Below are 22696 nucleotides of genomic sequence, written 5' to 3'. Positions count from 1 at the left end.
TAATACTTTTGCCAGGGCTCCACTCTGAGACCAACAGCAGGTCACCTGTGAAGATCCAGGGTAGAACAGGTCCTCAGCAACCTATGCTTGCCGTACATAGCGTCGTAAGAGGTGACTAACGGGATCGGGTGGTCAGGCTCTCCAACTTGGTTGGTTCATGTCATTGTATCTCATTTATAGATGCTGATGATATCAATCACTGGATGGTCTTGTTCAGACTCGATTATTTACAGACCGCCATCATATAGATGCAATATTGCTAAGTGTGGCATTAAAGAACAAACACCACCTAAAGCAGGTAGGGTCGGGTCGGGTACCCGGGTAGTACTTCCACATTCCCTAGGAACAATCTGGGAATTCCCTAGCGTGAATAAATACAAATCTGTGGTGATCATTTAAACACTTTATTCTTGAATAAAGATTTGTGCATACTTCGGAAAAGGTCTGCATGCTCCTGATTAAATATCGTCGCTTTAACCCGGCTGAGTGAACAAACAAATTCAGGTCTGATGTTTCTTCTCACTCCAGCGAACTAATACACACACAGCAAGTCAGTACTGAAGTGTGTGGCAATGTTGATACCCCATTTAATAGACCTGTACAGCAATTTGAAAGAGACAGAAATTTTAGAAGTGTCCTTTCGACTACAACTGTCCAGTTATCAAAATGAGATTAATGCCATACCAGTAAATAGATATTTTCAACAGAAACATCAAAGTTCAGGATATGACAAAGAATGGTGCCTCACAATTTTCCATGTGTACATACAGATATATGAAAATTGTTTTCCAAATATATGAATAAAGAAAAGTTAAGTACTATTAAGATCCATCTTCACTTCACAGGTTTTGTTCACTGTTTAGTGACATGGGCCACTCCATCTGGCTCTTGCCAAGTGGGTGACAAGGGCTACTCCTTGCAGTCTAAAAGACTTTCAGTATCGACAACAGAATGACTCCTCTCCTGCTGCACACATAGTGGGCGTGTCTTTATGATGTGCAATCTCATTAAAATCGGATCTTAGTTCTCGCTATCGCTAAACAAAGATATGAGGTCATCCCATTACGGGCAACATCAGAACAACCTTTCATCCGACCAATCAAAGCATCGCTTACCAGATCATGAAAGTGACAGTTGGAATGTGTTATCTAATCATGCAACCTCAAAAACGTTAACACAGGGTATTCCGAACGACAGTTTCGGCCAGAACGACTGATTCCGTCAAAACTATCGTCTATCTCTCACGTTTCCGTGGGAAAAACATTTGAACGGAGGAGACGTTGCACAGTACATGGGAAGCACTGCCATGCAATCTCTAACATATATTAGACATTCCGGAATGTTCGTTTGTTAAGTCATCAAAATCTTAATTGAGAACTGTGTCAACATATTTTTCAAGCATAGACTGAAATGGAGGTCGCCAGGTTGAAACGAGTGCCTTTAAGCTCGAGAAAGCTGCTTTCTAATTGGGTGATGTCGACTTCTTGTTCATTTCAGTGGTCGGTCAAAGTTCGCAAAAGGTCGTTCTGATGTGACCTGCAAAGGGATGTCCTCAGATCTTTGTTTAGCGGCAGCGAGAACTTAGATCTGATTTTAATGAGATTGTAATCTCATGGGCAGGAGGTTCTGCTCACAAGTCAAAATGTTTCAACTATCCTTTGCTTGTTGGTTATGTGGGCATATTTCATGTGGGAGGGCAGTGTCTGATGTGCGGGAGGGTGCGGTCGCAGTAGTTTTTCATTGGTGGGGAAAGCACAATCACATTAGTGTTTCAATAGGGTTTTTCATTTGTGGAGAGGGCACAAATCATTTTTTGATGAGTAGGAGGCACAGTCACATTAGTGTTTTATTGGTGGGGAGGGCAGTCAAGTTAGTGTTTTATTGGTGGGGAGGGCTGTCACGTTAGTGTTTTATTGGTGGGGAGGGCAGTCACGTTAGTGTTTTATTGGTGGGGAGGGCAGTCACGTTAGTGTTTTATTGGTGGGGAAGGCAGTCACATTAGTGTTTTATTGGTGGGGAGGGCTGTCACGTTAGTGTTTTATTGGTGGGGAGGGCAGTCACGTTAGTGTTTTATTGGTGGGGAGGGCAGTCACGTTAGTGTTTTATTGGTGGGGGGGGCAGTCACGTTAGTGTTTTACTGGTGGGGAGGGCTGTCACGTTAGTGTTTTATTGGTGGGGAAGGTGATGTGAACAGTCACATAAGTGTTAGGTTTCTGGTCTGGAACACTTAAACAAGACTTCCATCACCAAATATTGTTTATATAAAACATTATCATTAAAAAAAATAATTATGATCTTGATAGTCTGGAAAGTCCAAACCACCTCTCCTGAAGAGTGCAAACTGTCAAAGATTCGATGAGATGTCATTTTGGTAAACCATATCAAAAGACTCATCACTGGTTCTAGTAAAGTTCATGTTTCTATAAGTCAGTGTATTTTCATGATACGTAGCTTGATATTTCTTCCAGATCTTTTCAATCACCCTTGGAAGACGTTGACAGTTTGCCAGTTTAGCCAACTTGTCATTGTAAGACCACTGGCGATCATCCAAACTATGTGCATCATGAACAGGCAAACCACTGGCTAAGTGCTCCCGAAAATCCTTTTCGGTGTCTTGATCCATTTCTTCCTTTGAAGGCAGTGTCAGCTTCCCCTCCAGCACAGCCAGCACTACAAGAGTCTGTAGGTGGAAGATCTGGAAGGGACTCACCATCTTACAAAGTCCTACAAAGGCCAAGGACGGGAACTCAGTGTGTATTAGGTGTTTGTAAAGGGGGGTAACTCTACTGCCCGACTGCAGGTTGACATGGCAGTTGTCTGTGAGAAAGGGGTAGCTATTTTCATATCCTGTACAGAAGATGACAGAATCCACTGGCTGTTCCAGACCATCCAAGAAAACAACCGAGTGTGAATTGAAGGACTTGATTCCTTGAACTTCAATGACATTAGCAGGAAGGACGGTTGTCAGTTTGTCTTTGTTATGGCTGAGGAAAACCTACAAGATTAAAATCAAAACATCAATGCTGTCATTGTATAAAGATGGATCTTTAAACTTCACACTTTGACTAGTCAGTGTAATTCAAAAGTAATTCATTTTTCATAATGATCATAGAAACTGAGAAAGGACAAAAATATATATGACCTGAAATTCCAATGACATACAGAATATCTGTTGAAACCATGCAATAAGTACTGCCTCCTGGTCTAGTGTATAGAGCATCTGCCTGGAGAGTGGCCAAAAGACATTAAAAGATTGTGAAGTAAAGAGTGTCTGAGTGGGTTATCCATGTTGAACAGTGGCATGGCATCTCGGTGACGGCTAGCACTATCAAACCAGCATTAGTCCGGACTAGTACAAGCAACCACACATGCACGTCGCTATATAAGTGTAATTTAATAGTATAATTAGACCCAGGTCATGTCTTTGTCTTTGGACTGAGGGGGAGGTCGGGTAGCCTAGTGGTTAAAGCGTTCGCTCGTCACGCCGAATCCCAACATGTGTGAAGCCAATTTCTGGTGTCCCCTGCCGTGATATTGCTGGAATATTGCTAAAAGCGGCGTAAAACCAAACTCACTCACTCACTCACTTTGTACTGAGCGTGGATCTTTGTACCCAACGTTGCTTATTGCTAACGAGATCAACAACTACCTTGTCTGACCCGAACTTTAGCTGGAATGTTGCCAATTTCAGCGTGCTATAACATTCATTCCCTCCCTCATTGATTTACTATTGACCAACCTTGTCTGCAACACTGCTGATCTCGACAGCTAGATCCAGCCCCGACATCTGTGCACCAAGACAGACAACCGCCTGGTTCCTGAAGGGCTCCGGTTCCCGGTAACAACAGCTGTGCATGATCTGTCCCTCGAACCGGTGCTGGCCAGGCTGGTCTGGCATTCGTGGATTCATTGATTTTCTGAAAAAAGCAGATAACTAGAAAAGTGTTTGCAAGTATTTCCAAAACAGAAACAAACCCTTCGTCACCTTTTGTTCAAGGCACGAGAAACCGTTACAGTATTTTCTAATGAATAATGTTATCCTCACTACAAACTACATGTATATAATACAATCTGGTTGCCTTTAAGAAATTCATCAAACTTACATCAGAAATGTCAGTGTCAATATTTGGGAAGAAGCATGACAAATGTCCACTTCATCAATCTGGGGGTTTCAGAAGACGACGTGTGAAGATACCAATAATAACACCTGATAAAAGGCAATGGCATTGTTTTTTCCAATAATGTTGCAAAGATTGATCACTGAAATATATCTGCTTAAGAAAATACTAATACAACTTTCTTACCCAATACAGACCATGACAGCATCAAACAACTCCGTTGTCCGGTTCTCTCTATGAACTACATCACTGTAGGTCACTTCCCATCGGACTGCTTCAGAGTTGTCTCCCTTGACTGGATTGACCCGCTCAATTTGAGTTTTAAACTGTCAGCGAGAATGAGAAAGATACTTGTCAGTTTCTTCAAATTACTGCATTATCTCACCCTTTCAAGCAATATCAATCATTTTGAATTTGTAAAGAAACATGTTTGAGATAGCTTCACTAAAGTCAAATGTGAGGGGTTACTCCCAAGAACATACCCTCAAAAAAACATGTTCATACAAAACTCAAGACATAAGTGACCTATATATCCCATCAAGGTCAATGCGTATTTAATAACAAGTTAATTCAATTACAGATAAAGATGAAGGTAACTTTGTGGCATTAGATGTTAGTATTGATAAAATATATATATAATAATTAACTCGTATCTATATTTATAGATGCAAATTCCAAAATACAAAACCTTATTTTCATGTTTATAAAAAGGAAGCTTTTTTCATGATACAACATTGAAAAAGATATTGCTTTCAAGACCGGTAATCAACAGAAATTCTATGGTGCTTGGATGCTGTATCATCAACTTTTCAAAAATGAGGAGCAGCTTTCATTTTAATTTTAGTTTTATACTTAAGACTTTAATGTTTAAGACCATGTACTTTCCTACACTGCAATATCATAATTATGATATATAAACTTTAATAGTTTATGCATACTTTATATATGCACTATTTTTGTATTACTAGAGTGAATGTGTGAGTGAGAAGTATGTTATTTTCTGTAAAAAAAACTAAGATGTACTGATAAGTTGTGCTGTACGTGATGGGCTTTCTGCTACCCTGGGCGGAAACGCATATTATGTTACAGGTACGTCTTTATAAAAACAATAAAAGAAAAATATAATAATAACAAGAGTTTGCCACTAACATGGTTATATCCCCCGCCCCAGTTGCAGAAATTTATGACATAATTAAATCTAAACAAACCCTAACCTTTTTTAACCGAGGTGGAACTTGTCACGGAAATTGTAAAAAAAAGATGAGTTTGGAACCTCAGTCCATCTTGTTGCCATGGAAACGTAAAAAATAAAAATTTAGAAAATTTCTAAATAGCAAAAGGCACCAGTTCAGCATGTACCTGACAGATCTGCAAAGTTTGATGAAAAAATATTGAACGGTTTATGAGTTATGCTCCGGAAACGAACCCTACCCTCACAGAACCTAAGTCCATCTTGTTGCCATGGAAGCGTAAAAAATAAAAATTTCTAAAATTTCTAAATAGCAAAAGGCACCAGTTCAGCATATGTACCTGACAGACCTGCAAAGTTTGATGAAAAAATATTGAACGGTTTATGAATTATGCTCCGGAAACGAAATGTGACGGACGTACGGAGCCCGTTTCTATATAATTACCTTATATGGACCAAATTCCGACAAACCAGAATGTATTAAAAAATAAATGAACTAACTGAAGAATAAACAGGAGAAAGAATCATTACATGTGGAGATTGGAATTTACTAATTGATCAAACGGAATTCTTGTAATTATTAACATAATAATAACCCCAAAGCAAAGAAAGAACCTTTGGAGACAACCGATCTTAACACCCATGGCGAGAATTATATCCATCTACAAGGAGATTCACCTGGCGACAACCCACACCACTAAAGCCAGCTCATTTCGATTATTTTTTAATCTTGCACAATGTTCCACATTAAGTTGAAGACAGCAATATAATCCCCAGTATAAATTCTGACAATTCTATCATATCTCTTGCTGTTTCACTATCAGATATACAAAGGGGAAAAGGCTTTTGGAAATTTAATAACTCACTTTTGAAAGCTAAACACTTTGTTGCAAGGGTGAAAAAGACAATTAATGATACTCTTGATCAATATGAAGACAAGATAGCTAAAAATGAGAGAGTATTGATGACCAACTACTTTGGGAAATGATATTTTTAAATATTAGGGGAAGGTCAATATTATTCTCATCAACACGTAAAAAAGAGAATGTACCTTTGGAATCCTGAATAGAACAAGACTTAAATCGGCTTGAAAATAAGTTAGGAGAACAAATACAGAGAGAGTGAAGGGAGAATTAATGGAACAACTAAAGACAGCTAAATCTGCATAGAATAAGAACTGAAGGCTCTTTTATTAGATCAAAAGCTAAATGGCTAGAACAAGGTGAAAAACACTCAAAATATTTTCTACAACTAGAATTAGGATTAAGAGACTGATATATGATTATTCCACATGGCAGAGTTCCCGTTTACCAGTAATTACCAGTTTTTTTACCGGTGAAATTAGGCTTGGACCGGTAATTCATGTGACTGCCAGTCCCTGTGGACCGGCAAATAAAGTACCTTATAAATATGAAATATTTTCTCTCTTGTCTATTTTTAGTGTAAGGAAATAACATTTTGCTTTGCTTTGAGGTTAAATATACTACTCAAAAGAAGTTAAGGATCACCCGATTCTTTCATATTGGTAATGTTAATCTGTCATGGCATGAGAGATTAACTATTGTAATATGAAAGAATCAGGTGATCCTTAACTTCTTTTGAGGAGTATATATACTTGTAGTGACTTAGTCTCGAAATACTCAAAAACAAAAGAGAAAATTGTGACTGAACTTTGCGTGAATGACATGTAGATCTAGCTAAGTAACTTCAGAGATGACGTCAATGCATTGAACATGATGTTGAAAGAATAAAAACCAGGCAATTTATTCTTTTTTTTATTTATTTGTTGAAAGTTGGGACTGACAAAGATTAGGTGGGCCTGGTAAATTTTAAAGTTGCCAGTCCTGGTGGACTGGCTGTTTCGAACGCCAGCGGGAACACTGACATGGGCAGCTTTCTTTTTTGAAACTGTAGTCAATGCAAATGTAATTTACCTGGCAGATACTGCTTATATTAACAAAATATTATTCCAAACATTAATCATAACTTTTGGAAGGAAGTTTTGTTATGGTGGTCAGTAAACTTGAATTGTTGTGATGATGTTAAACCATCTGTTGACGATATGAGCAAATCTGTCTGGCATGATAATGAAAACAAAGTTGATGGTAAGTCTATTTATGTCTACAGTGGCACCAAAAGGGTATACCATGTATACATGACTTCATTCATGACACAGGGAAATTATGTAATTTTGACGAATAAGAACAAAAGTACTGTTTGAAGACAAAATATTTTACCTTTCAAGTAGTAAAATACCAATAGCCTGTTTTTTACAGAATAAAAATAAAAAACATTGTTACAGTTTGCCAAAGGCCTATGGTGCCAAATAATATATAAAAAATAACAATAAAAAGGGAGGCAATGTATTTTATAAAGCCCTATTAAACCCTGAATTCATAAAACGAAAGTGTTACAGTAAATGTGAAGATTGTTTTGAAACAGTATACAGGGATAAACTTTTACCTTATGGCAAAAAGGTGTACACAAAGTACTGAATTAAGATGGGTTCAGTTAAATGTTATACTTAATGTTTTAAGTACTAACTGTTATTTATTTAAAATTGGATATGTTTAATCGCCAGTTTGTTCATTATGTAACATACCATCTGAAACAATTACTCATGTATTATGTAATTGTCACTATGCTGCTGATATATATATATGGATGAAACTTTCAGATTGGCATGGAAACTATACCACCAGAGTTAATTTTAGTAATGAACACATATTGCTTGGACTTAGAAAGAAAAATAACAATTCACTCAAACAGTAATTATTAACAAAATATATTCTTTACACATCTAATAGAAAAAAAAGCCCAAAAAATTATTTTTAATAATTCAAAAAGAAATACTTGATACATGAAATTAGAAAATGTACTACATGTTCAAATCGTAATTATGCAAGTTTCCCTGCCTGCTGGTCTAATATACAGGTATTATTTAGAAACCCTTTATAATTATGACATTCGATCTGTCCATGCCACAAACATGCCCATAATGTATTTTTGTAATTATCTTTTAATTTGGCCTTGGTCTTTATAGAATAAACCACATCTCGCTATAATAACTATGCTAAATGTAACATCTAATGCGTGCACACTCTATGGATGACAATGGAATGTAAAATATTATGGAAAAGGTAAACAAAAATATTTATAAAAAGGTCATTGCTTTCACAAACTGAATAAAGCGATTAAAAAGGTTATGTATGCTGCTGTAGTTTTTGACCAAGTGATCTTCAGATTTATCCAGAATGGAAGATATATACACATGGAAATGAGTATCGCAAAACCCATATTGGTTGCCCTCATTTGCACTTTGATATTTTTCCCTTATGATTTCTTTTTGAAGGACAATTCTGACTATTTCGGAGCATATATTATGTTTGGGCTTGCAACTGTCATGATTATAGGGACCCGTGAAGATACGGGTAGAATAGGTCTTCAGCAACCCATGCTTGCCGTAAAAGGCAACTATGCTTGTCGTAAGAGGCGACTAATGGGATAGGGTGGTCAGACTCACTGACTTGGTTGATGCATGTCATCGGTCCCAAATGCGTAGATCGATGCTCATAATGTCAATCACTGGATTGTCTGGTCCAGACTCGATTATTTACAGACCGCCATCATATAGCTGGAATATTGCTGAGTGTGGCGTTAAACAACAAACAAAGAAACATGATTATAGGGCGACAGCACATGCAATACATGTTCCCCTCATGGTAAAAACCAAGTTTCAAGATTTGTAATTACTCTTGAAAAAAGCAATTGATTTCTGTGTTGATAATTCACAATGGAACTCACACTAGAAGAAAGACGGCAAATTAATGCAATGCCAGTATTAAATGTCTCTCTGGGGCGCGTTGCAAGCCATGAATCGCTTAGATTAAGCAAAGTAATTGCTCACCCAGGGACAGCTCGAAGCGCTTGCACACTCTTCCAAAATGGCGGTGCAACAACCACTTGGTTGTCTTGCCCTAATGAAGAATGTAACAGAAGAGATGCATTTATGACTACTTTGTAGATGTGGAGCAGACTGAGGATGGTGCCACATTAGCTGCCTTTGCTAATTTCCCAGCTGATTCAGTCAAGAATTTCTTGTTCTGTTGTCAAACTCAGCCGCCATTTTGGTTTGAGAATGAAGCCACCTCAGCCAGCGGTTGTTGCGCTAGCAAGCGGCTGAAAGTTAGCGCACCGTTGTAAGGTGAATCACGGTGCATCGTTTGCAAAGCACTGATGGTTTCCTGTCTGACAAAACAGTGCAAAATTAGCCAGATATAAGGAAAGAAAAACCTGACAAAGTCAATTTCTTTTCTTTACAACCAATGGAAGAGCAGGAACAAAGCATGTGTTCAAGAAACATTTTAAAGCATGTTCCATATAGTCGAGGCTCAATGATGGTATGGAGTTGCATGTCATGTGACTGTAAACTCGAGCCTGACACAGTCAGACAAAATCCTTACATCTTAGACAGGGTGGTTGTACCATAGTTTGATCACCACCCTCTCTTAAACAAAATCCAAGTGAACAACGGCACTTTACAGACATCTTAGACAGGGTGGTTGTACCATAGTTTGATCACCACCCTCTCTTAAACAAAATCCAAATGAACAACGGCACCTTACAGACATCTTAGACAGGGTGGTTGTACCACATTCTGACCACCACCCTCTCTTAAGAAGGCCAGTCTTCACTGGCGACAACACTCGGCAGTGTCATCTAATTCCTACATCAGGAGGTAATATCAACGCTTCCCTGGCTTGTCAGGACTCCAAGTCTTAATCAACTGGAGCATGTTCGGGACATTATCAGTCATAAAGTCTTGACCAACTAGAGCATGTTCAGGACATTATCAGTCATACAGTCTTAATCAACTGGAGCATGTTCGGGACATTATCAGTCATAAAGTCTTAATCAACTGGAGCATGTTTGGGACATTATCAGTCATAAAGTCTTAATCAACTGGAGCATGTTCGGGACATTATCAGTCGTAACGTCTTGTCTAACTGGAGCTTGTTCAGGACATTATCAGTCATAAAGTCTTGACCAACTGGAGCATGTTCGGGACATTATCAGTCATAAAGTCTTGACCAACTGGAGCATGTTCGGGACATTATCAGTCATAAAGTCTTGACCAACTGGAGCATGTTCGGGACATTATCAGTCATAAAGTCTTAATCAACTGGAGCATGTTCAGGACATTATCAGTCGTAAAGTCTTGACCAACTGGAGCATGTTCAGGACATTATCAGTCGTAAAGTCTTGACCAACTGGAGCATGTTCAGGACTTAATCAGTCGTAAAGTCTTGACCAACTGGAGCATGTTCGGGACATTATCAGTCATAAAGTCTTGACCAACTGGAGCATGTTCGGGACATTATCAGTCATAAAGTCTTGACCAACTGGAGCATGTTCAGGACATTATCAGTCGTAAAGTCTTGACCAACTGGAGCATGTTCGGGACATTATCAGTCATAAAGTCTTGACCAACTGGAGCATGTTCGGGACATTATCAGTCATAAAGTCTTGACCAACTGGAGCATGTTTGGGACATTATCAGTCATAAAGTCTTGACCAACTGGAGCATGTTTGGGACATTATCAGTCGTAAAGTCTTGACCAACTGGAGCATGTTTGGGACATTATCAGTCGTAAAGTCTTGACCAACTGGAGCATGTTCGGGACATTATCAGTCGTAAAGTCTTGACCAACTGGAGCATGTTTGGGACATTATCAGTCGTAAAGTCTTGACCAACTGGACCAAGCAGGAATGGGAGGAATTTGGTGTCAAATTCAACATTTCATACAGTCAGTGACAGTTCATGAAGTTATCCTGCATGGCTTGTCAACACATGATTACATGTCATTTTTCTGCCTTGTATTTCCCATCACATGAACATAAGAAAATAGCTTTTCTGAGATAATCTTTGCCTTTCATTTACTCCATAAAGTTTAAATTATAATGATGGTGCTGTAAACTGATGCTTGATTACATTGGATAAAGTACCATGACAAATATGGGATGTTGCAATACTTTTTTCTATGTGTATATATAGACAAGTGACAGTCTATTTCAAGCTAAGCCCTGAATTTTGTAAACATATCAAGGTTAATGTCACTAATAAGTCAAACACTGACTGCACATGTGTGTTTAACACTGCTTAAGCATTATTTCAATTATACATAGGCATGTCAGCCAATCTCATTTAAATTAGATCTTATATTTTGACACAATACCTCTGGGCATGAAGATCTGACAATACCTCCATAAGAAGTCGCGTCTTTGACCACCTAATCTAAATGAAAATGCTACCTAAACTGATTTGCTCCATTTCTTTAACACCTAAATTCAGAAACTTCGATTTTAACAAAAGAAAACCCACACAGAAAACAAGTAATCCTTCAATGGTACTCCCTTTTGGGTATAGATGCCATGAAACGACATAGTGCATAAAATATCCAAACAACATAATGGTGTGGCCTCTATCCTTTCCAATCAGAACAGGCTGATTAACTTCATTTTCGAGATACAAAAATCTGTGCTGATGGATGCTTGGTTCATTTGTATGGAAAATGTCGAAGCCTTGACACCGATTGGCTTATTAGAATGTACAACTTTCTATGGGAGCGTCCTCAGATCTTCATACAGGTATTGTATCGGAGTAACATTTTCGATTTTTATGACATTGGCAGGTCAGCTGGATTTCAGAGGAAAGCCGAAAGATACTCAAAAATGACTTTTTTATATGATAAAAAATGTCATTTTTACTTATCCTGACTTAAACTAATATGCATATCTCTTTTCATTCCTGAAAAATAGTGGAAACTTCGTGTGGTGACAAGGTAAGGGTGTCATCTGTGGAATGACACCACGCCCTGCTACATAGAATATCATTCTAGCTTGCTTTATAAACAACTTTAGTGTCAAGAGAAGAACGTAATCTTAGCACAGTCGTTGTCACTCATGTTCTGAATTACATCGTAATACAGGAGAACATGGACTCTTAGTTGGTGGTTATGGGACAGCAACCTGATGTCACAAAGTCAGCGTGATATGTGGGAGAAAGAACCTCCAGTATCTTCTGGTGGGCACCGTTAGTTGCTGCGCTACTACCAATGGTCCGTGACTTCTTCGGTGGTGAAGTCTCTGAGGAAATGATTCACAAAGACAGAGTCTGATCTCCAGAAGCATCCTTCCATAATAGTTAGAATAGAGCAGTTGGGCTATCGCAGTGATTTCATATGGGATGGACCCTTCAGGTGGGTCCTAACTTGCTGCCCTGTAAGCTCAAAGGATGACTGCTCTCATACAGAAAGTTGTTCTGGAAACTTCTCAATAAGCATATCTTGTTAACAGGATGAACAGTCTTCACAGTCTTCTTCTTCTTCTAGAGCTTGTCCTTTGAAGATACATGCCCTAACTGGGCAAAGGGACAAGTCTTTGATGTCCTGTGATCCTAGAATGTCCGAAAGCACTGGGACATGACATCTGGTTGTCCAGGTAACTGTTTTTTCTCAAGCCAAGATGGTCCGATGCATGTTTACCGCTGTCAAACCTGGTAAGGCCTAAGTCGAGCACATGTATTCTGACATTCTGGCTGCTGTAGGTAGTGCCAGGAGAAACAATGTCTTTTGTGTCAAATGTTCGAAGTCAGCTTCTTCTAGTAGTTTGTAAACATCACTGGTAAGATATTGCAGCACTATATTTAAATCCCAAGCTGGGACTCGAAACGTTTTCTGTTGATCCTCAACTTTGTAGGATCTCAGTAGGGCTTTAGTGACCTTTTCTCTGTAAAGTCAGAGGTAAGATGGAGCTGATTGCTGCCAAATACGTTCTTAAGGCTGAACCCATGAGGTTTCTTGTGCTCCAGAGATGACACAAGAAATCTGCCACTAGTGGTGAAGTAGCTTTTGCTGCTGTGAAAACTTTTGTTCTCGCTAACTGGTCAAATCTCTTCCACTTGTCTGCTTCCTTGTGGAGCTATGAAGTGCTAAGGAGACTGCCTTAGCTGCCCTGGTCAAGTAGCCTCGTCTTGTAAGGATTTCCGTAATAAGATCCACACGTGAACCTGGCAAAGTCTCTCAACTGTGGTGACAAATGAGATATTGTCCAGATTACTGCCTCGAACTCTAGGGGGTCGATGTGGAGGAGCTTTTCTTCTGCGGGCCACAGCCCTGATGCTACATTCAAGTCTAGGTGGGTGCCCCATCCTTGAAGTGAGGCTTCTACAAATAGATGTTGATTGTATTCCAGGACGTTCAAGTAAGTTCCTCTGCAAACAATCGACATGATTGCCCACCATTGGAGATGTTTCTTTAGGTGTTGTGGAAGAAGAAGTTTGAGTTCGTGTTGATCTAAGAATGGTTTGTGGAATTAATATATGTGGGATGCAGGGGAAGTCTGCCCCATACTGTCAGAGCTTGGGCAGAAGTGAGTAGACACTTCCCACTGGTCGACCTATATCTGTTTGTGAATTACTGCTGGAATATTACTGTGGACAACGATCTTCTGGAACTTGAACAAGGTTCTGCCCCTTCAGGAACCTGATCCCTAAGAAATTGAGATCTTGGGATGGTTGGAGATTGGACTTCTGATAATCCACTAACCATCCTAACTGTGTTAGTAATTTCTGAGTGAAATTCAGTAGAGTCTGAGTAGCTCTAATTGTTGATGAGCTTGAATCCTGTCATCCAAATAGAAAGCACAACAGATCCCCTTGTGCAGAAAGACTACAAATGGTTTGGTCACCCGTGTAAATAACCACAGGGCGTTAAAATTCCAAAGGGCAGGACTGTCCATTGGTAATGTTGACTCTTGTACAGGAAATGTAGATATTTCCTGGAGGCTGGGATGTGAAGGTCAGCAGATTGATGCTTGCCAGATAATTGTCCTGTTTTATCATTTGTTTTAGTTGTGGTAGGTGGATCATTCTGAACTTGTATGTTTTTTGGAGATACGAAATAAGTACACCATCAGCAACCAATGCCAACACCTCGTGAGTTTCATTGAAAGAAGGATATTCTTAAGAGTGAGGTGAATCCTCTTCATAGCCAGGTTCAGGGCGGTTCGATTCCCGACAAGGGTACAATGTGTGAAGCCCATTTCTGGTGTCCCCCGCTGTAATGTTGCTGGAATATTGCTAAAAGCGGCGTAAAACCAAACTCACTCACTCACTCACTCATAGTCAGGTTCAAATAAGTCCTCCTCTTGGAAGCGATAAGAAGTACTTCGGTTAAGGGCTGTGGAAGACTGACTGACGGCCAGGAAATTGCTTTAGAGTAATCTGGCGATTGAGCCAAGGGTATGCCCAAAGGCTGCTGCTGTTTCATGGCTAAAAGAACCTACTGCACAACACTGGCGGCCAAGTCAATGTTTGAAGAAAAAACAGGTTCAGAGACCGGCAAAAAAAGGGAGGCTGCGCAAAACATTGAAGGCTGTGTGAAGGCAGACTGTTGCAAAAAGTCGGAGATTGCACGAAAGCTAGAGGCTGCACAAAGGTCTGTGTCTGTGTCTGTGTCTGTGTGAAAGGATGAGCCTGTGTCAAAGTCAGATGTTGACAAGGTCTGACACTGCGCGTGGTGGTAGGTTGCTCACAAGCATCTTCACTCCCAAAGGAGGAAGGTTTTGTGGGACCCCTCGTGAAGGTAATGACTTTGTTTTCGTGGAGCTGAAGGCCTTCGAAGAGGACAATGAATTGTCTTTTCTTCGCCCATGTTTGAAGTTTTGCCAGGGTCAGAAGATAGCTGGAGATTCCTTTTTTGACTTTGAGGCGCCCTTCAGTAGTGAGTCAAGCCTCCTACTGACAAGGGAAGAAATGTGAGCTGAGACGACAGGAGCAGTCTGCGACAAGGGAAGATCAATCTGAATATCATCTTTGATGTTGAACCCTTGCTTCTTCATCTGAAAGGGGAGGATGCAGTCTGACGCTCTACTGTCTGCTTCTTGGAGATGGTCTCAGACTATGAAGGAGATCATGAAGATCTCTTCCTATTTTCTTCCACTCCACAACATGAATATATTCAGCAAATTCTTCATCATCCTGGGGGAGCAGAATTCCCATTTATGTTCTGCCGTACAGTGGTGTGTAGAGCAAGTAGGACAAATGGGATGGGGATCACGATCGGAGATACGTAGCCTACACACAGTACATGTTTTCATTATGAAAACAGGCAGATTTTCAAAGTGCCAAAAAAGGAAATTGTTTTGTTTTGCTAAAATTTGAAACAAAAATCATCGAAAAGTTAATCGAAACCAAATACCTAATCGGGGAGGGCAATAAAAAGGTTGATTCGAATTGTGAGAAAAAAATTCCCACCCAGCTAACTGAGAATAATGGCGCGAGAATAAGAGAGTGATGAGTCAGATAGGTTGGTCACGTAGTTCTGTTGCGCCTGTGTGTGAGTGGGTGCGTTTGGGTGAGATGTTTTCAGTTCACTGGAAACACAGCACAGGTCGTTTCCACTACCTTTCGGGAAGAAGAGATAAGATACTTAGTATCAGTCAGGATAAGGTAAAATTGTAGACATTTACCACTTTGATGAAACAAGCAGGCATGAGTATGGTACTGACAACAAAGATTAATCAGGGTGAATCTGGGATTTGCATCCACAAAGTCAGCAGACCCTGCCACAACCAGCTTCATGTTAAAGTGGACATTATGAGAAGCACCGTTAATACACTTACAAGCATGTCTGTTCTCACCTTTCATCATATTGTGGTCTTGTGATGTGGTGTTATGTTCATGTTAATCTAGTTTACCACATAGCTAGCCATAGGCCACTAGGTGTGGTCTACTCTTCTCTTTTGAGGGCACCAGCAAGGTATACCCTGGAAAATAGTCTATATGGGAGAAAATCCCCTTTTGTGCCAGAATAAATGGCATTTCCATCAACGCTACTTTACAATCATTTCTGCAGTTTTCTCTTTTGTATTTTTGTGAAATAACATTTCAAAGACAATCTATGTCATCCTTTCTCTTTAAATATCAATGATCAGGATGCATTTTGTATACAACATTTCAAATTCCTGCTACTGATATATATATATATATATATATATATATATACATGAAAACAAAACATGATAATGTATATGTACTACATTTTCACACTCTTGAATCAATTCTCGAAAATCACAATCACGTCTGGCAGTGCTTCCATAATAATAAACAAGTCTTGTAAAACCAAAAGTAGACAAAAGTAACATAAAATTATTTCACAATGATATTTCCTCACTATATGCAAGATGCTACTTTCTCACTAGCTAGTCCAGTTACAATTTGCAAATACATGTAATGTGTTATCCAGGGGCCTGTGTGAGCTTTTCATGCTGCTTGTATTCTCATTGTCAATGAACTGCTACCTGCAAAGACTACATTGAATCTGTCTTATTCAATGAGCATTGAACAAATATCTGGAGTTCTTTTGGATGCTCAAGTTTACCACTGTTAGCTAATGTTTACCATTGTCAGTTAACGTCTACCACTGTTAGCTAATGTTTACCATTGTCAGTTAACGTTTACCACTGTTAGCTAATGTTTACCATTGTCAGTTAACGTTTACCATTGTCAGTTAATGTTTACCATTGTCAGTTAATATTAACCATTGTCAGTTAATATTAACCATTGTCAGTTAATGTTTACCATTGCCAGTTAATGTTTACCACTGTTACCTAATGTTTACCATTATCAGTTAATATTAACCATTGTCAGTTAATATTAACCATTGTCAGTTAATATTAACCATTGTCAGTTAATACTTACCATTGTCACTTAATGTTACCATTGGCACTTAATGTTACCATTGTCACTTAATGTTTACCATTGTCAGTTAATGTTACTACTGACAGTTAATATTTACCATTGTCAGTTTATGTTACCACCGACAGTTAATAATTACCATTGTCAGTTAATATTTACCACTGACAGTTAATAATTACCATTCTCAGTTAATGTTACTACTGACAGTTAATATTTACCATTGTCAGTTTATGTTACCACTGACAGTTAATATTTACCACTGTCAGTTAATGCTTACCACTGTCAGTTAATATATACCATTGTCAGTTAATGTTACCACTGACAATTAATATTTACCATTGTCAGTTGATGTTTATCATTGTCAGTTAATATTTACCGTTGTCAGTTAATGTTACCACTGACAGTTAATATTCACCACTGTCAGTAATGTTTACCATTGTCAGTTAATATTTACCATTGTCAGTTAATGTTACCACTGACAGTTAATATTTACTACTGTCAGTTAATATTTACCACTGACAGTTAATATTTACCACTGTCAGTTATTTTTTACCACAGTCAGTTAATGTTCACCACTGATAGCTACTGTTTACCACTGACAGCTACTGTTTGCCACTGTTAGCTACTCCAACCACTGACAGTTAATATTTACAATTTGTCAGTTAATATTTACCACCGACAGCTACTGTTTACCACTGACAGCTACTTTTTACCACTGTCAGCTACTGTTTACCACTGACAGTTAATATTTACCATTGTCAGTTAATATTTACCACTGACAGCTACTGTTTACCAATGACAATTAATATTTACCATTGTCAGTCAATATTTACCACTGACAGCTACTCCTACCACTGACAGTTAATATTTACCATTGTCAGTTAATATTTACCACTGTCAGTTGACCTTTGCCACATTCAGTTAATGTTCACCACTGACAGCTACTGTTTACCACTGAGAGCTACTGTTTACCACTAACAGCTATTGTTTACCACTGTAAGCTACTGTTTACCAATGACAATTAATATTTACCATTGTCAGTCAATATTAACCACTGACAGCTACTGTTTATCACTGACAGCTGCTGTTTACCACTGACAGCTACTGTTTATCACTGACAGCTTCTGTTTATCACTGACAGCTACTGTTTTTCACTGACAGCTTCTGTTTACCACTGACAGCTACTGTTTATCCCTGACAGTTACTGTTTATCACTGACAGCTTCTGTTTACCACCGACAGCTACTATTTACCACTGACAGCTTCTGTTTACCACTGACAGCTTCTGTTTACCACTGACAGCTACTGTTTATCACCGACAGCTACAGTTTACCACTGACAGCTACTGTTTACCAATGACAATTAATATTTACCATTGTCAGTCAATATTTACCACTGACAGCTACTGTTTATCACTGACAGCTTCTGTTTACCACCGACAGCTACTGTTTACCACTGACAGCTTCTGTTTACCACTGACAGCTACTGTTTAACACTGACAGCTGCTGTTTACCACTGACAGCTGCTGTTTGCCACTGACAGCTACTGTTTGCCACTGACAGCTACTGTTTATCACTGACAGCTTCTGTTTACCACCGGCAGCTACTGTTTACCACTGACAGCTTCTGTTTACCACCGACAGCTACTGTTTATCATCACCGACAGATACTGTTTATCACCGACAGCTGCTGTTTACCACTGACAGCTACTGTTTATCACCGAAAGCTACTGTTTACCACTGACAGCTGCTGTTTACCACTGACAGCTACTGTTTACCACTGACAGCTACTGTTTACCACTGAGTGCAACTGTTTATCACTGACAGCTACTGTTTACCACTGACAGCTACTGTTTACCACTGACAGCTTCTGTTTACCACTGACAGCTACTGTTTACCACTGACAGCTACTGTTTACCACTGACAGCTACTGTTTACCACTGACAGCTACTGTTTACCACTGAGTGCTACTGTTTACCACTGACAGCTACTGTTTACCACTGACAGCTTCTGTTTACCACTGAGTGCTACTGTTTACCACTGACAGCTACTGGTTACCACTGACAGCTACTGTTTACCACTGACAGCTACTGTATCACATGCCCAGAATGATCAGAATCAGAGACCATATATCGGTATATGGTCTCTGTCAGAATGATGTACTTCAAAAATAGTTTTGTAATAATTTTGTAATCTTTGCACGATCAGAGAATGTAATGAGACAAAATCACAGAATCATGCCAAAAGTGACCCCTGAACAAGATACAACCATTTTCCCAACAACAAAAGCCAGCCCTGAAGCTGTATTTACCTCACATCTAATGCACTGCTCTTGTTCAGTAAGAGTAACCATCTTGTAGTTTAGACTGTACCCACACACATGAGTGAGTGAGTGAGTATGGTTTTACGCCGCTTTTGGCAATATTCCAGCAATTTCACGGCGGGGGACACCAGAAATGGGCTTCACACATTGTACCCATGTCGGGAATCGAACCCGGGTGTTCGGCGTGATGAGCGAACGCTTTAACCACTAGGCTACCCGACCGCCGCCCCCACACACACACACACGAGTATTTAATGGTAAAAGCTAAAAATGAAGAATATCAATACAAATCGCGTTTGAACATCAAATTATGTTTGGGGAGATCAAATACTGCCACTTCTGAGTAATTAACCTCCAATAAACCCTAATAACAATGTGCTATTGTCTTTTTCGCCACGAAATCCACAAGAAAACAACTGATCTGACCTTACCTTTATCCTGCCTGCAATGTTAAAGTGTTCGGCATAGTCCTGTATATACTGCAGCACCGTCTCATGGGGAACAAAGGAGGGCAGGCCCTCCGGGAAGGAAAAGTCTGGAAATGCCATTATCTCCTTGGGGATATTTGTTCTAGAAATCAAAAAAAAATGTTTTCATCTCAGTTTGAACCATTCCACAAAGTAACCAAAGAGAGAGCCATTACTGACTCCTCTCCCATTTACTGTATCAGTCACTGGGGTCATGTTCCCATTTACTGGATCAGTCACTGGGGTCATGTTCCCATTTACTGGATCAGTCACTGGGGCCATGTTCCCATTTACTGGATCAGTCACTGGGGCCATGTTCCCATTTACTGGATCAGTCACTGGGGCCAAGTGATATGAGGGGTGGAATCTGATTGGTCCATAGGAGAGGCTTAGAAGGGACATGTGGTCTAATAGTAGAGCGTCCGCCCGGAGAGCGGAAGGTCCGGGGTTTGATCCCCAGCCGCGTCATACCAAAAGACGTTAAAAGATGGTACTTTTTGTTACCCTGTTTGGCGCTCGGCATTAAGGGGCTTAAACAAGGACTGGTCGGCTCGGAGTCAGTATACTGTGTCTGAGTGGGGTATTCATGTTAAAATGCGGCATGGTATCTCAGTGTCCTAGCACTATAAATCGGCATCAGTCCGGACTAGTACAAGCAGCCGCACACACACATACATGTGCATGCATGTCGCTATATAAGTGCAATAATCTTGGACGCGACGTTAAACCCCATTTCACCTCACCTTAGAAGGGACATAACTCGTAATAACCACTGGTGTCGCTACGATCGAGCCCAGGAATTCCAGCCTAGTTCGGTAAGGGTGGAAACTGTCTTTTAAAGTCAGTTAACTCTCTTTCCTCGGGAAGATGCCAGTTACTGGACCAGTCACTAGGGTCATGTTCCCATTTACTAGATTAGTCACTTGGGCCATGTTCCCATTTACTGGATCAATCACTGGGGTCATGTTCCCATTTACTGGATCAGTCACTGGGTCATGTGTCCCAAGTGTCAACTTGATATCTACCAGGTGTCAACTTGATATCTACCAGGTGTCAAATTGATATCTATAAGGTGTGAACTTGATATCTATAAGGTGTCAAATATATATCTACCAGGTGTCAACTTGATATCTACCACGTGTCAATTTGATATCTACCAGGTGTCAACTTGATATCTACCAGATGTCAACTTCATATCTACCAAATGTTAACTTCATATCTACCATTTTTTGCAAACATGATATCTACCAAGCATCAGCTTGATATACAACACATCAAATTGACATCTACCATAATTATATCAACTTGATATCTACCAGGTGTCAGCTTGATACAGCACACATCAAATTGACATCTACCATAATTATATCAACTTGATATCTACCAGGTGTCACCTTGATAGCTACCAGGTGTCACCTTGATAAACCACACATCAAATTGACATCTACCATAATTATATCAACTTGATATCTACCAGGTGTCACTTTGATAGCTACCAGGTGTCAACTTGATACACAACACATCAAATTGACATCTACCATAGTTATATCAACTTGATATCTACCAGGTGTCACCTTGATAGCTACCAGGTGTCAACTTGATACACCACACATCAAATTGACATCTACCATAGTTATATCAACTTGATATCCACATTGTATCAGTTTGATATACCATCTGTCAATTTGATATCTCCCACGAGCCAACTTGTTACCTCTCATGTACATGTGTCCATATCCCATCTGCCATTTTGTTTACTTACTTGAGGTTTTTGTACACACAAGCTAACATGGGCACTCCATTTTCATCCTCAAGGGCATTGTCCCTGTAGATCCACATGCCCCCCAGCTTTGAGCACTGCTCGAAACACACTCCTTCGAACACATCAGATCGAGCCAGTAGATGCCGCATGGCACACAGACCTGCCGGACCAGCACCGATAACTGCCACACGGATCACCATATTGAACTACCTACAACATAGAGACAGCTTGTAACAACATGCTTGTTTCCCAACACAGGTATATATAGTTATGGATGACTAACTTAGCAGAAAGCCTGCCAGCTCACCCAGGCGAATATCCCAACTGCCAACCTACTCATTCTCTTTGTGCCAACTGATAAAGTGCCTAATATTCCATACCACTGTATTGTTGACAAAGTACTTATTCAGGGCTTGCCACCATCTTTCTTCTTTTGACAAGTGTGAGCTGCAGATGGGCCATACACCACGCGTGACACTCACACCAGGGGTAATAGTTTGACTATCAGAATGGAGATTAAGCATCTCATGACATTCATATAGGGGTTTTTCTCGGGTTAAATTTCCTTCATCTTGTGGCCTATATATGATACAAATGGCTCCTGATGTATTTTAAATAGGAGCCACTTGGCTCCCTGCCTCAATATATTTTACAAGAGTGAGGAATTGGAAAAATGTTCACTTTTACATGGGCAAGTAAACTATCAAAATCCATTGATGACCTCTTGTCAGGAATTTTATAGGCATAATATATTTCTGATTATGCAGTGGATTTGGTGACAATTGCAGTTAAATCTGCTATGAATAGAGCCACTGTTTGCTTTACTAGTCACATACAACACACCTTGCATATTAATAATACAAATGTAATAAGTACTATTATCCCCATCTATAGAAAGTTTCTGAAAATGCAGACTAAAACTGTACTGAGATACGAGTCAGTAATTTGAACAGGGTCAACTAAAAGGAATGTTTGACATGACTACCAGCCCACCAGGTCAGGCAAGTGGCATTCCCTCAACCCTGTACTATAGCAGTGTTGTAATTTAGCCTGGAAACTTCCATGACATGCCATCAATCAAG

At 39.6% G+C, this 22696-nt stretch overlaps 1 protein-coding gene across 1 annotated transcript; it reads right to left on the bottom strand.

The window, feature by feature from the left end:
• Positions 1–388: 388 nt before the first annotated feature.
• LOC124135349 (flavin-containing monooxygenase FMO GS-OX4-like) lies at positions 389–21889 on the bottom strand. The gene is made up of 5 exons (XM_046500637.2): positions 21615–21889; positions 19817–19955; positions 4305–4444; positions 3740–3917; positions 389–2995 (listed from the first exon to the last, which is right to left on the bottom strand). Exons 1-5 carry the CDS (start codon positions 21812–21814, stop codon positions 2345–2347), a joined length of 1308 nt encoding a protein of 435 aa, XP_046356593.2. The 5' UTR covers positions 21815–21889; the 3' UTR covers positions 389–2344.
• Between the last annotated feature and the right edge of the window lie 807 nt (positions 21890–22696).

Source organism: Haliotis rufescens, unplaced genomic scaffold (assembly GCF_023055435.1).
Source record: "Haliotis rufescens isolate VD_foot unplaced genomic scaffold, xgHalRufe1.0.p SCAF_19, whole genome shotgun sequence".
NCBI lineage: Eukaryota > Metazoa > Mollusca > Gastropoda > Lepetellida > Haliotidae > Haliotis > Haliotis rufescens.
Note: the sequence above shows the minus strand (reverse complement) of the source record. Positions and strands in the feature narration are given on the sequence as shown.